Source organism: Aplysia californica, unplaced genomic scaffold (assembly GCF_000002075.1).
Source record: "Aplysia californica isolate F4 #8 unplaced genomic scaffold, AplCal3.0 scaffold00004, whole genome shotgun sequence".
NCBI lineage: Eukaryota > Metazoa > Mollusca > Gastropoda > Aplysiida > Aplysiidae > Aplysia > Aplysia californica.
In genome coordinates, this window is record NW_004797274.1 from 3566281 (window position 1) to 3581799 (window position 15519).

At 38.7% G+C, this 15519-nt stretch overlaps 1 protein-coding gene across 2 annotated transcripts in view; it reads left to right on the forward strand.

Annotated features, from left to right (window-relative positions):
- The window catches only part of LOC101845890 (small subunit processome component 20 homolog), a 78946-nt gene that overhangs the window by 10579 nt on the left and 52848 nt on the right, over nt 1-15519 (forward strand). For both annotated transcript variants that reach the window (XM_013080023.1, XM_005089305.2), the window contains exons 7-22: nt 154-235; nt 817-876; nt 2128-2205; nt 2534-2695; nt 3487-3669; nt 5090-5302; nt 7329-7510; nt 8390-8521; nt 8981-9063; nt 9619-9730; nt 10477-10618; nt 11169-11231; nt 12173-12322; nt 13286-13442; nt 14306-14531; nt 15157-15369. In XM_013080023.1, coding sequence (XP_012935477.1) covers nt 154-235; nt 817-876; nt 2128-2205; nt 2534-2695; nt 3487-3669; nt 5090-5302; nt 7329-7510; nt 8390-8521; nt 8981-9063; nt 9619-9730; nt 10477-10618; nt 11169-11231; nt 12173-12322; nt 13286-13442; nt 14306-14531; nt 15157-15369 — 2238 coding nt within the window. The remainder of the gene's footprint in view (nt 1-153; nt 236-816; nt 877-2127; nt 2206-2533; nt 2696-3486; nt 3670-5089; nt 5303-7328; nt 7511-8389; nt 8522-8980; nt 9064-9618; nt 9731-10476; nt 10619-11168; nt 11232-12172; nt 12323-13285; nt 13443-14305; nt 14532-15156; nt 15370-15519) is intronic.

The window sequence follows — 15519 nt, forward strand, 5'->3', positions numbered from 1 at the left end:
GTATTGTTGTTCTTGTGATTGTGGTTTGTTCTTTGTGGGGTGTCATTCAGATGAGCATTTTATTGGGGTTGGGTTTTTTCTATTCTTTGGAAAAAAAATTGTGGTTTGACATCTGCTTTCCTTTTTGTTTCTCTCTTATTTCAACTTTCTCAGATATTTCTCAAATCTATTGACATCCCAGAAGGAATATGTTCGAGTATTTGCTGCAGAAAGTTGTGCATATCTCCTGAGAAAGGTAAGGACATGATTTTTGGGGGAAAGATATTGTAGACTGGAAATGTAAAAATGTATTATTACTTCCTACAGCGCGTTTTGTGACAAATTTTAAAGCAGTAAAGGGTAACAGTCGTACTAATAATCATTCTCTCTCTTTCTCTCTCAGTTTTATGTGTAGTATATTGATCAAGACAGTAAGGAAACTAGAAATATACCTCAGCATAAATGTGTGACTTAAACTGCTTTTTTAACATTTTCATGGAACTAGAGTCTCTAATATTTTATAATATATCTGGGTTAATTATTGTACATCAGGGGACCATAATGTCAAAAGGAAAGCTGTCCACAAAATTTCTAGTTCATTTATGGTTTGAGTTATATATTGTTTCATCGCTGGATGATCTAAGATTTCTTGCTGGTACTTTTCGGTGTTGATATATTTTTTCTTGGTTGTAATGTTCATGGTTATTTTCCTTGAACTCCCATAGGCTTCAGCTCATTGTTGTTGCCAGGTAAACGTTGTCTGGTGTGAGGAGGTTTATAATTTTGCTTTTTTCTCCTTTTTCTCTTTATTTTATTAATATTTCATCTGTTTTGCAGGTAAAAAAGCGAAATGCCTTGCTGAATTTTCTGTTCAAATCCCTCAAGAAAAACCCAGAGGTGAGAATACTACCCCATCTTTTCGTTATTTTGCGCCCTCCCACCCCCAGGGCAGTGCTACTTACTGAAGTGACTTTAGGCTATTCCCAAAGGGGGGATATTAACATGTTCTTAAGCACAGTAGAATTGTAAATGGGCTGATTTATCAATGTCATGCATACTGTGCCGAAATATCATAGAGGGAACTGCTGCTTTTTCTTTCCTCATCCTTACTATCGTCAGTTTTCCTCTACTTCTATTGTATGTTTGTCACTCTCTTGTGAACTGCTATTTCTGGAGTTCCTTGATAGTTGAAGCGGACGTTGTGCTGTTGAGGCCTTATTCCCCGTTTGGACTTCTCTGTTGACATCCACCCCTTGGCGTTCATATGACCGTATACAGTTGCGAGGGCCGTAAAACTTTACTAAAACTTTTTTTAAAATTCTTTTTTTTTCTTCTTTTTTTTGCTGTGGTGTATATTGGGGGTCAGTTGACCGACTGGTCCAATAAATCTTGACATTGGAGGACTGGACCAGACTATCTTAAGTTTCTTGTATGATATTGTGCAACTTGATTTATGAGTATGATTGTTGTGCACAGGTATTCAGTTTTGGGTCCTGAAAATATAATTCTGGTTGTATTTAGCTCACATGAGGCGAAATACTTTTAGAAATTAAAGACTTGACTACACCTGCTACATTGCCTCACACATCTAGAAAAAAAATCTTTACGCAAGAAGGAGGCAGTGGTATTTTAGATAGCAGTTGCTTTTTTTTCTCACTCTACTAAAATGACCCAGGACATCTTTCTGGATGTGGAGTACGGAAGACGGCTGTTTTTGTTTGTTCAACTTAAGGTAGAATTGCTGCCATCTTCCTATTTGTTGTAGTGAAATGAAAGACCTCTGGCTCCTTTCTTGCTTGGACTATCTTTGTTTTATTACGCTGACAAAATATATGTTAAAAAGGACATCTTTACTTGGGGGCAAATATTAGGAATCAATTTTTTATTCTTACATCGGGGCCTTGAAAGAAAGCTGTTTCTCATCCTTTTTTGCTTTGGAGCCTTGAAGATGGCAGCTTTCAACTTGACATGCAACCATTTTCCAAGTTGTCTAAAGGCAGTGAGGAAATCTAGATTCATTCTTGTTTGTTTCTTTCTTGACCCATTAGTCCTTGGTCTGTTTGACTGCTAGGATTTACCTGTACATGATTTGTTTAAGATTTTAAAGAAAATTGCCAGTAAAAATGTGTGTATGTTTGCATTTTTCAGCTGACCGAGGGCGTGGGTTTCCTTCTGTTTGAGATGATGAAAGGCGTCAAGTTCCATTTCCACAGCGTCTGTGATGAGGTAATGTTGTGTACTTTACGTGGAGACAGAGTTGGATTAACCCCCTGGATTGTATATTGATGGAATATCTGTTCCATTTATTACTCGAGAAAGAAGTAAGGATTTTACTATTACGTACAGTTTCAGTTTCATAGTTTGAATGGGACAAAATGTTTTCATGTTTGGGTTTTAGGGAGTTGCTGCTCTTAAATGGGACTTTTGGGGAGAGGTGGGATTTGTATTTTCCAAGTACTTTAGAGATTTATTTGGGTCTGGAATTCTAGCTGTAATGACAGTGGAATGAAAAAGTAATTTCCTCTCTCTTATATCTCTGCCTTCATGCATGTAGATATTCCCTTTGATGCTGAACAAACTTGGATCCGTGGATGCATCTGGGAAGAAAAACGGGCTTCCCCTGGTGGCGGTGGAGGAGGCAGTCAGTGTGGTCATGCAAAAGTGTGCTGACCACACCAGTAGAGAGCACAGTGGACGCATGTGGGACATGCTTATGGTGAGTGATGAACTCCGCCAGACATGAGGTCTTGCTGTCTTCTTGGAGTGAGCATTAGAATATTAATTATTTGAATTACTGGATAATGTAGTTGTTGGTTTTAGTTTTTCCTTTATTTATTTTTTTTCGATTTTTGTGGAGCTTTTCAGAAAGTATAAAAAAGGAAAATCTTTGCATTATAATTTATCTGGATTCCGGTAAGATGATATAATCTTGAGCACAAGTTTTAAACAGCATTGTTGACGTTCTACTTTTTTCCCCATGTCCAGTACATTTGTAGCTCTGTGGAGGTGAGCATGTTTGTGATGGACCCTACAGGTAGCTTTTCACTGACCACGAGTCAAAAGATTCCACTCTAGCACATTGTTGTTTTTTATAGAACATTTTAGCTTTTACAGGGTGGCTTTGAAAGATATTTGCTTTGGAAAATGTCATCAACCATTTACTTTGGGGGGGGGGGGGGGGGCACTGGTGTCTCCTACTTCTTTTCTTTCCTGCCATTGTTTCTGTCTGTCTTACTTATTCCTTGCACTATGCGACTGTTACTGTATAAATGTGCTTCTCTTAACTCCAACTCCAAGGGTGGTTTGTTAGTGTTCTGGTGTGCTTTGCTCCTTTTTTCCTCTATCAAGCATCTATCGTCCTTATATGGCCTCTTTTATTTTTTAATGTCACTCTCTAGTAACAACTTTAATCTTTCGGCTCTTATATGGCCTAATTGTGTTGTAAATGCCCTAAACTCATATCAAAATTTAAAAACTCAAATTTCACTTTTCATTGTTTCTTCTCAGGATGCTCTGTCCACCGTCCACTCGTCATGCCTAAAGAATGACAACGAAGTGTTGACTGCTGACCAGGCAGAGCACAAAGTCCCGTCCAATGTTCAACATCTGTGCCGTCTCCTAAGGCTGACCTCTGTGTGGCTGTCCCACGACGGTGGGAGCATTGTGGGTCATCCCGAGCAGGTGGCCAAGGTGGGAGACATTTCTTTTTCTTTCCCTCTGCTGCACTTTCTTAGACTTTTCTTTTTCTCTCAATCTGCTACACTTTGAGAGACAGTACTTACACCTGCATGTTTGCCGACAATCGCGACCCGAGCCGCAAGCCGGCCGATGCTATCGCTAGGCCCACCTGCATTAGTCAATGTGCGAGGCCTGGCCGACTGCCAGCGCCCCCTTTTTTTCCCGTCGGCTTTGTCTGCACTTTCGTTTTCGTGCCGACGTCGGCGGTTCCGACATCCTGAGTAGAAATACGAATACGAAAAAGGACGACGACCAAAATTATCTACTTTCAGTTTCGTGCTCCAGGGCGGCCATTTTGAATTTCGTTTGTTTACTGATGGTTCAGATCATGTATGTTCATTCAAGTCCGACTCACTTGTAGATCTAATCTAGATCTTGATTTATATATCATTATAGACCTCAATGGAGAATTCATATTCGAATTCTATTGTGTCAAACCCTATTATAGGTTGTGCTGTAATATTAATGTTGGTAAAACGAATTTCATCAGGTGCGTGAATTATTAGATATCTAGATCTAGACTCAGCTGAGTTCCTCTGTTCGGAATCGGATGCAGATTTCTCACCGTATTCCTGTTCACTTGTTCTACAAGATCTAGATCTATACTATATGGAGGATTCATATTCCAATTCTATTGTATTATTGTATCAAACCCTTTTTTACAGCAATGTAGATCTAGGCCATATTATGCTCCTTGTTTGTTTTGGAGTGTGCTCGTTTTTTGTTGGGTTTTTTTTTTTTTTTTACTTAGGCTGGCCTTTTTACATGAGGACTGTTGCATGTTCTTTATTTGTGTTTGTTGGGGTGGTCGCTCGTTGCTCGGAAGCCCTTTCTTTTATGACACCCACAATTTAAAAGCTCTTATATAAGTCATAAGTTAGGGGGAGTGCGCAAAATTTTCAGACAATCTGGTTGAGGCTCACATGCAGGTCTAAGCACTCTTTTTTTTTTTCTCACTCCACTCCTCTTTAGAGTACTTAAGTTGATGAACTATTTTGTATCTCTCTCATTCCTCTACGTGTGGGGGCAGTTCTATTCCTCTCGCTTTTCTACGTTTTTCTAATTCTTGGGGGGGGGGGGGGGGGGTCTACTTTTTCCCCATGTCATTCTGATCTGATGTTGATACAAAAATAACAGTTTTCCTGACTTGCTATAGTATTTCTGGCCCCTGGTAGCTGTTGGTTTTAATATCTTTTCTCATAGCTTTATTACAAGAAATTTGCTCTGTTGATGTACATCCAAAAGGCTCGGTCAACATCCACTTAAATGCTCTTTCGATGAACCTTTGAAATACAGTCAATTTACAGCTAAAATACCCTGTCTATGTTTATCTCATTCTTTCTTTGTGTGTGTGTGCGGCATTTTCCTCCAGGTGTTGCTGGTGATTCTGCGGTCAGTTCCCCGTCCAGACAGCGTTGGTCAGGACCTGCTGGACACCGTCTCTAACCTGTTCACGTCTTGCGATGACCGGCTGGCCCCAGACATGATCGTCAAACTAACCTCTGCTGTTTTCTCTGATGCCTTCACCTTCTCCAGTCTCAAAGAATTTGTCAGGGCCACACTGGAAAGGCCCTTCTTTGAGAAGGTAATGCAAAAGTAGATATTTCACACTTTAGTGACCAGTCATGGGTCAAAGATGAAGAGGAAGACCACATGGGACCCGGAGAAGAGTCACTGTCCTACTTTTTGCATTTAATCCAAAATTCTGCCAAACAAAAGTAGAAACATTCTATGGTTAGTTTGCGAAAAGTACAGAAAAGTGAGAAGACATGGAATAACATCAAGGAGCTAGCTCAGGATAGGGAAAGGTGGAAAGTGGTTGTTTGTGGCCCATTCCTGATCCAGGGTGAGAAAGGCAGTGATAATGATGATCACCAGCCATTCTGTGGTTGATGGGAGCAGACAGATCAACAGAAAAAAGGTACAGAAATCAGAAAAAGAATACTGAAGGAGATTGGACACACCTTTAGAAGAAACGAAAACACACATTACACACCAACCCTAAAGATGGAACCCACAGGGAAAGAGAAAGAAATAAAGGTCTAAAAAAATTTTTGAGGAAGGACTTAGGTTCCAACCTAAAGGAGACGGTATACAGCTGGACAGAGGTTGGGACTATGGCCTAGGACAGAAGTACTTGGAGAGCTCTTGTTTGGTGGCCTAGATTCCAGCACAGGGTGGGAAAGGCTGATGGTGATGGTCCTGTGGCTGGTAGACCAGTTTAGACCATGATGGTCGCCTACATTTTTCTGAGAAAAAGTGTACCTATTACTGAGACTGGAGGAATTTTATATTCTTACCTTTATGTGCACTCGCAAACTAACCATAGAATGTTTCTACTTTTGTTTGGCAGAATTTTGGATTAGATGCAAAAAGTAGGACAGTTTTTTGGTTTTTTTAGAGCAGTCTTCAAAACAAGTATTATTTTCGGCGTCAGCCTGCTAGGAACATTGCCAGAAGACGGGTATACTCATGGATGGTCACTTAGGTGTTATGCCAGAAGACGGGTATACTCATGGATGGTCACTTAGGTGTTATGCCAGAAGACGGGTATACTCATGGATGGTCACTTAGGTGTTACGCCCAAAAGGAAAGAATCGGGGGGGAAGTTTGTTTTGTTTTATACATTATGGACCTCGAGCCGGAATTCTTATTCTTTAGTAAAGAAGAGGTTTTTGGTTTTTGTGGTGTGATAATTTAGTTTTGGTAATAGTTTTACTGCACTTGCAACACAATTAGGTCATATAAGTGCCGAAGATTGGAGGTGTTACAAGAGAGTAACAAACACAAAAAAGAAGGAGGGGAGATGAGGACAATACATGTTTGATAGGAAAGAAGGAGCAAACCATACCAGAGCACCTGCCAACCACCCACCTGTGTAATAGTTGGGCACTTCATCATAGCACTCTTTAGACGCCAGTTCAATTCTGGCTTGGGGAAGTTATATTATCGATTACCTCCGTCTGTCTCTAGGGATGCTAGTTCCCACTCAGCCCAGACTGACCCCAAGTAGCAAGATTGAAGCAGAAGTCCTCCCTTTCTGCCAAAGTGATCTAAATTGTGCCAATTAGGGGGCATCGTAACTTTGTAATTTTCACATGAGGATGCCATTCATTCTGGCATCTCGTTTCATGTATGTGTTGTTTGTCCACAGAATTGCCATGTTATGTCTTAGTCGTGAGAGAATAATAATAATAATAAATAGCATTTATGCTTCACATTTCCATTTTCTAAAAAATGCTCAATGCGCATTACATTAATATAAATATCACACCTTAAAGATTAATGAACATGTGTGTACAGCAAACATAGTATTATGCATACATATGAATAAAAATTAATACGAGAAAGGGGTATATATGAATATGTATAAAAATTTATATGAGAGAAGGAGTAAATTTTTGAGTTACAAGGGGAAAAGTGAGGGTGAATGTGATATGATTCCATGAATGTGTATTTTGTGTCGCAGAAGCTGGTGAAAACACACTTTCAATTTTATGGAGGATCTATCAATCTGTCTGTCTGTCTATCAATCTATTCTATCTATCCACCCTTCTATCTAGTAAATAAATCTTATCTTAAACCTTTGACAATCTTGTGTGTTCCTGTAGGACATACTGCCAGGCTGCATGAACAGGATTCACTTTGAGCTGCCCATGAGGAGCCCAGAGCAACAACAGGACGTGCTGGCCTTCATTGGGGAACTGGTGATGGTCAAGACTGGGTCTCCGGTGACCGGCGGGGATCTCCACATGCTCAAACGTTACCCCTTGGATCAGATTACTTACATGAGGTTAGGATGACTGAGTTTATAGCCGGCCTGTTGAATTTAGTAAACCGAGAGAGCAAAATGTTTTAGAAGAAAAGGGGGAAAAAACGTGTTTTATTATTTTGTTCAACTGTACCTATTCTGTATACTTTTTTCATTTTTCAACATTTAGAATTTGAATTCCGATAAAATATTTTTTGAGTACATGCATCACAGATTAAAAAACTACAATTTTTAAACAATTTAAAATTTTGAGCTCGGTACATTTTAACAGCTCGCGGATATGTGTATGAGATCTGGGGAGCTGCTACTTAAGCTAAAAATTGTGTAGACAGCTGAAAACATTTTTTTAGAAAGTGTCAAAACGAATTAAGCCTCAGAACTGAATATTTTCACTGCTATAGCATAAATATATATAATATACATCTATACTTCATCAAATTCTTAAATATCCTCATGATAAGGATATGAATAATGGTTTACATTTCTCTCTATCTCTAAAGGTTCTGATTTTATAAACACGCTGATAAAATTCAGTCACCAGTTTGTTGAGAACTGTGCAATTGGTGTTTGAAACGTATCATGGCTCCAAGACTTGGAATGCTTTGCTCAGATAAAAAATTTTATTCATTCAAATGTCAGCTAGAGTCATTTCTGTTTTTTGATTAATGGGTTATATTTGTAGTATTTTAATCAGAACACAGTGTACTCTTCATGTGTTGCTGTTGTATTTGTAAAGCCATTAGAGCCTGTGTTCTTTATTGCTATTGTTATTTATTACTCTATAAATATCATATATTGTTATTTTATTCAAACATGTGAAGGCTTTAGAAGCTTTGGAGCTGAGCCGAGAAGACGTAAATTCAAGATTATTTGGATTTTTTTGTTGTTGTTGTCTGTCAGGTCAAGCAAGGAAAATTGTTTCTGCAAGTTTGTTGCGGATACACTGGCCTCTACGCTGGAGAACTCTGACCCCTGGTCTCCCAACGAGCTCTCTCTTCTCTGGGGTGCTGTTGTTTGTGCTCCACATCTAAGGTAGGAAAGTTTTATTTCTGCTGTACATTGTACAGAGGGTCCACTGAAACCCAACATGTTAAATCATAAAATAGCAGTTAGTCAAATGAAATTAAAATCACTTTGGGGGGGGGGGTGTTCTTCTTTTGAAAAACAGCTAAACTGAAAAAATCTTTTGGTCCTGCTGATTTCAGTTGAAGGGGACTACGTTGTTGCACACTCAGAAGCTCAGCTTATTTGCTTAGATAAAGAAGGGATTTCATGTCATAACCCATGAAATGTAAACCAATCAGAAGGGGAAAATATAGTTTACTTTTTAGAGGGGGAGGGGGGGGGGGGGTTCTTCTGCCCAGCTTTGCTGGTTTGTTTTTTTACCAAAAAAAATTCCAGTCGTTCTTCCCCCCATGGTCATGTATCTTCTAGATTGATGTCTTTGGCCCTTTTCCCTTGAGTAATTCATCAATCTTTTTTGTGTTTCAGCATCCCGGACAGTTTGGGGAAAGTTGGTGCCGTCTGGTCAAGAGTGGTGGGGAAACTGAAATCTTGTGAACATTCTGAAGACAGTAAGCAAGCTCATCTTATGTTGATTTTAAAAATGATTTGTTCAGTGTTACAGAAGCTGCTGGTTTGCTCCTTCTTTCCTGTCAAACATCTGTCTTCTCTCTCTTCCTTCCTTTGTTTATATGTTACTGTTTTGTAATAACTCTATTCTTGGGCACTTATTTGACTCAATTGTTACAAGATCAGTGAAACTCTTTCTAAAACTGAGAAGGGGCTGACTGCTGGCACCTGCGGTGTTACGGTTGGGTTCTAAATCATTGCATAGCAAAGCCATGAGTTCAGTTTCCCCCCCCGCCCCGGGAAGTTTGTCTTTCTGCTGGGGTGCTATATTACACTTAACCTAATTTGGCTCTGATAAGTATTGTTAAAAACAGTCCACCTTCTAAATAATTGATGGGGGTGTAGAATACATATTCATATAGTATATTGATGAATTATTGTGTATGAATGTGTTTTTGTATGCCATTGTTACTTGTAAATCAAATTTACCCAGAGGGATCAATGTATGTTGTATCTATTTCTGTTCTAGTTTTAAAAATATAATTTGCTTGTTGCAGGGCAGCGTCTGGCTATTGTTGTGAATCAGCTTGTCCGCAGCATGTTGATGATTCAGGAAGGGACAGAGGAACCCATCCCTGTCACCTGTGACGAGATCATGGATGTGCTCGGGTGTGTAAGATTAGCTGTTTCTTTGAGTTTTATTCGTGTGCAGAAAATGAGTTTTTGCACAGTTCAGATGTCCATTGAACAGACTGTGGACTTTTGAATGTTTCCAGTATGAAGTTACATGTTTAGAAAATGCCCATGTTGCATTCGTTTGATGAGCTGAAAATGCGGACCTGAAATTTTGTCTAGATTGAAGATTTGAATAATAGTATTGTGCACTTCACAGGCTGCAGTGTTGTATGTCCATCCCATGCTCTTGGCTTGTCAGATATACTTACTGTGTGTCTTTGCTGAATGCATATAACTATAATTATATTATTTCAGATATTTGAATTTCATAGAATATGGCCATTTGAAAATGCACTTTTCTGCTATACCATTTTTTTTTTCTTCAATAATTGTCCCACAGATATACAAATTTCTCACGCTTTTCAATAATGTTTGTGACTCACTAATACTTATATTTTGCATATATTTGTGTGTGTGTATGTGTGCTTTTAACGACATCAGCAGTATTGGTTATAATATATTACCTGCAGACATGTCTTGTTGCCATGGCAACAAAACCAAAATGGCTGACAACCTGTAAATAGAAAATGAATGAAGCCAAAATGAGAGTGAAAAATTGACAATATGAGTGTTGTTTTCAGTTCTAGAGACCATTTTACATACCTTTGGTACATGCCTCCCATGCAAGTGGAACCCCCTTCCCAGATTTCAGCATTCATGAAGTACTGTTCTTTTCCCAGATGTGATCCCTCCAGCCCCACACTGCTGCAGACAGCAGACTTGTTCTTCTCCCAGCCCAGCTCCTCTGTCCAGCTGACCTCCCAGCAACTGGTGGACGTGTACAAGTTACTGGAGCAGAACCTTGTATCTCCCTCGCATACTGTCAGTGGACGTCTATACAAGTGTCGTAATCTCTATCTCTCTCCCTCTCACACTCTCACTCACTCTCTCTCTCTCTAATTCTCTCTCATTCTCTCTCTCTCTCTCTCTCTTTCTCTCTTTCTCTCTCTCTTTTTCTCTCTCTCTCTCTCTCCTCGAATTAACTGCTAAAGCTGGATCTTTGTGAGAAAACAAAGAGCAGTTGTATCTGAAGTCTCAAAAAAAATTCAATAACATTGGGAGCATTCATAGGTACAAGAAAACAAACATTAGGATAATTAAATTCTATTTTATTGGAAAGTTTTGAGCAGTTTGGATCTCAGCAATAGTGGAGAGATTTTTAAAAATCATATATATTTGAATTGAAGATGAAAATGAAGGAGAATGAGAAAAGTTTTACTGTGGAGTTTTTTAAAAATTGTAGACTTTAACATGTGTTTTTCTGAATATATTGAAACTGTATATTTGAATGTTGACGTAACTCTTTAATTGAAGTCTGATTTTTCACCAGTTTTTAAAAATCTTTTCTTTTTTTTAAATCTCTCCTATCTAGGTGAGACTTTTATCCTGCCACTTGCTTTCGTTGTTTCCTGTTGAGCTGCCTGATTATAACGATGTAAGTGCCATATGGTCATTGGTTGTTTGTTCTGCAGTGTGTCATGCTACATGTCACGTCTTCTGTGTCAAGACCAGGTCTGCCAACCTTCCCTGATAAGTCTTGATTTCCTGATTTCAGAGCCATGCTATATTATAATATTTTTACAATTATTTGCGCGAAAAGGACGAATGTAATCGACGGTATCGGAACTCGTGTGTTACAAAAGTATCCAGATTAGCTGTGCGTCCTTTACTGTTTGGCGGTTCGGCTACTTACTATGCTCATGTAAACCTGGCAACCGAATTTGGGCACTACATTTACTGGATCCTGACTCTGTGTTGCCTCGTTGGCCATAAATACGGAGATCATAAATACAGGAATATGACCTGGCACACATACATTTTCCCCATTTTGCATTTTCAAAAGTTGGCAGGCATGCAATTTTGTGTGAGTCTTGATTCACAAATGGAGAAGAAATGAAATGCTGTATCCAACTCTATTTGCATTGGGTTCTGATAAGCTGTGTTGAAGCAGCCAGCCTACTAAATGATTAACATGCATTGAAGGGATTATAAAACATTTACTACCAATTTGTCGTTCGAGGTTTGCTGACATTTTGGGGGGTTTATGTAGCACAATTCAATATGAATTTGATTTATCAGTGCATTGTTGCACATTAATGTGTTTGTTCAATCCAGAGCAAAGTTTTTGTGAGAAGCATGTATCATTCTTGTAGAAGTGTTTCTTGTCAGATATTGTGCATTACGTTATGTTGGTAAATTATTATATGGTTGTATTTTTGTATGTTTGTATATGTATTAAAATTCATGCATGTTTGACATTGTAAACCAAATTTTGTGATGGGGATCATGATGGGTAAAAGTGGCTATGCATTTTATTTGTTTCATCAATTTGTTTGATATATACTTGTTAAGGACAACTATGCTATTGTGTCACAGGATGTGAAACGGGAGAATGTCTTCACCACTCTGTGGACTGCAGAGAAAATGGTGCCGACCGTCCACAACTATCGAGAGAAACTGATCTATCTACGCAGGCTGGAGCACGGGATGGTCCTCAAGTGTCTGCCCGAAGGTCCCTTCACAAAGGTGAAAACACTGCTTCATATAGACAGAATTGTATATCACTTCAGCATTGTCATGCTCTAATCGTGTAGCTCATTTCTTGAAAATTTTTCTGAATGCATATTTCGGAAATACTCATAAAAATCTGTACCTGAAATAGGAGAGTTTTATTTGCTGTGTGTTTTTCGTGGTATAGACTGAATTTCATAAATTTGACATCATTGTCTAAGATGTAATGGTAAGGTGTTTTGCTGTTACGCACAGAAGACATGAGTTTCAATTCATATGCTAAGAAGTTATTTTTTTGCGTATGTCTGTCTTGTCTTTCTGCAATGATGTTGAATCCTATTCTGCAAGAGCTGGCCTCAACAGGTTGGATCAAAGTATCCTGCCTCTAAAATGATCTACATTGTGTCGATGTGGGTGTCAAGAAATTCACACTTACAAATATTTATGGAAATGCTGATGTTTTAAATCAGTCCATGATAAAGCAATGTTTTCTTTGCCATGTAGTGTATTACCAATGTCCATGGCAACTGACTTAAGTGGCCTTTAGACATGGTATGCCAATTAGACTGACCAACTTTATTGCAGGTAGTAGAAGGGTATCACTGTAGGTTCTACTTTTTTTTTCCCCTTGTTGTTTCTATCTTAACTTTTTTTTTTTTTTTTTACACGTAATGACTATTACTGTGTCAGGGTGGGTTTTTTTGTTGTTGTTTTTTTTTACTCGTTAAAATAGAACTGGTTGTTCCTGCTTTTTTGCTTTCCCTGTATTATTCCCGTCTGTTTAGCTTTTTCCCAGTACAAAATGACCGTTGTGTCAATGTGCTTCTCTTCACTCAAAATAAACCAAATTTGTGCATCTTGACCTCACTTGTTTTTGTCCGTCTTCTTTTTTTTCCCTGCTGTAAAATGACCATTATTGTGCTGATGTGCTTCTCTTTCCTCAAACTCAAAACTGTCTATTCTTGTTTGTGCTGTCAGGCCCCTCTGTTGTTCCTCCTGGGGAACCAACACTGGAACTTCAAGCTGCTGTGGGAGCCACTGGCTGAGATCATCTCTTCCCATGCCATCGGCGCTGACGTCGGTCAATTCTGGGAGGTCATGCTGGGTCAACTCCGCTTGGCCGCTAACCAATCAGGTTTGTTGGTCCTGTGTTTTTGTCTGTGAATGTTGAGTGTTTTCTGCTTAATGTTTGAAAATGTATTATGTTGCGAAAAAGATCTCTTTACTGTTTAAGTGATTGGTGTTGAATTTCCTGTAATAATTTGAATGGCTTTGTGATAAAATGAATTCAGGTTGTTAGCTGGATTATCGGTCTTTGCTACTTTAAAATGTTTGGTCGCAAAACGTGCTAGAACCTATAATTGTTTACTATTATGATTCTGTTTTTCTTTTCTCCAGTAGCATACAAATGGTCAGTTAAATAATTATAAGCTTGTTTAGGTTTTTCTATTTTTTGACGTATCGCATTTTGTCCCGAAACCTCTTGTATTGTTCATTCTTTCTGCCCTCAAACATTTTCTTCAAGTCTTCAGACTCAGAGAGTGATCAGCGTAGCTTGGCATAAGCTGAATCTTTATTTATTTTTATGTCAATATTTATTTAACTCTTAACTTGCCGAAGGCTCATTAGTACGAGTTCAGTTTAGAATGCTGAAGCCATGTTAGAATTTTTTAAGTTAAAAAAAAAACGTTTGCAACCCAAGAAAAACATTTTAAAAATTCACTGAGGTTCATCAACAATTCAGCTATCATACAGAGTGATGTCTTTTGGTATTTAACTCAGTGAGATGACTCTGTTCGTTGTTTAATTATGTTTAGTGTGCATGGTCGAGCGAGAGCAGAGACTAAAGTCGCCAGCGGTAATGAGCGCATACAAAGGACTGGCGACTCCAAGTCGCCGAAGGTACTAAAAGTGTTAAACTTTTATGTTAAAAAAATAAAGGCTTATAGTGGGAGTTGTATTTCTCTCTGAATAAGCAAAATTGTATTACTTTTTCAGAGAAGGAATTGCTTCTGGACGCCCCTACTTCTGAGAGTGATCAAGAAAGAAATAAGGGGCCTTTGTTGAGTCTGTTTGATGACCACCTGTCAGCTGTTTTGACCGACGCCCGGAAACCAGACTTTATAAACTTTCGGGTTCAACTGTGGCGTTGTATGAAAAAGTTTCCTGACAAATGTGTGTTGAGGTCTGATGAGCTCTGTACTCTGTACCTCACATTTCTCAGGTGGGTAGTTTTGTACTGTATATCAGTTTCACACTCAAGATTTTCTTAACAAGAGAAAAATAATTACTGTCCAACTTTTGCTTGTGCAAAAAGAAGAAGAATTTTTAAAAAATACCAACCTTATCATCACTGTAGGCAGACTTGCGATACAATGTTAGACATACATGAGATGTTACTTACTAGTCCTCCTGCGCTGTTCAGGAACTTTTTGAAAGAACTTACACTGCTTGTAGAGGGACATTTCTCTTCAAACTCCTAAAACATTCTGCTTTTGTACAAGCAGAACATGGGACTGTCATTTGCGGTGTAAAAGTTGAGCTCCTTGCCATGTCACAAAGAAAACATGGATTTGAATCCCATGTGGGGAAGTTGTTTTTTTGTTTTTGTTTGTTGTTGTTGTTTTTTTGGGGGGGTTAGTATCTCTTTCTGCTGGGATGTTGTATTCCATTTAGCTGAGGATGTCCCTGACAGGCAGGATGGAATCACCCCACCTCTTGACTGGCATATAGTATAGTCAAGGGGGCATTAAATATTGTAAATTTTACAAATGCAACCAAAAAAAGAAAATGAATAAATAATTAAGATGTCATTGACTGTTTTTGTGTATGTCTTCTGTTTTCTCCAGGAATGAGTTTCACTGTGCTGACGGAGAGTCTCAGATGTACCAGAACATTCTGTCTGACAGTCCTGCAGAGACGGCAGAGAACCACGAAGGGTCTGACGACAACGGTGTCGAAGTGGAGAGCGCTGCAGTGGATGAAGAGATGGAAGAAGAAGATGAGGATGTGAATGACCAAGGAAACAAAACAACTGGGAAGAGGAAGAAACCAACCACACTGTGAGATTTTTTATTTTGTCTTCACAGCAGATAGTTTTTGTTTTTCTTCCATAAATTTTTGTTTTAAGGCAACTTGAAAAAAAGGCTTTGGGAGGTCTGTTTGCTTCCTTATATCTCAACTCTTTTTGGTTAATGAAGACATTTGTTTCT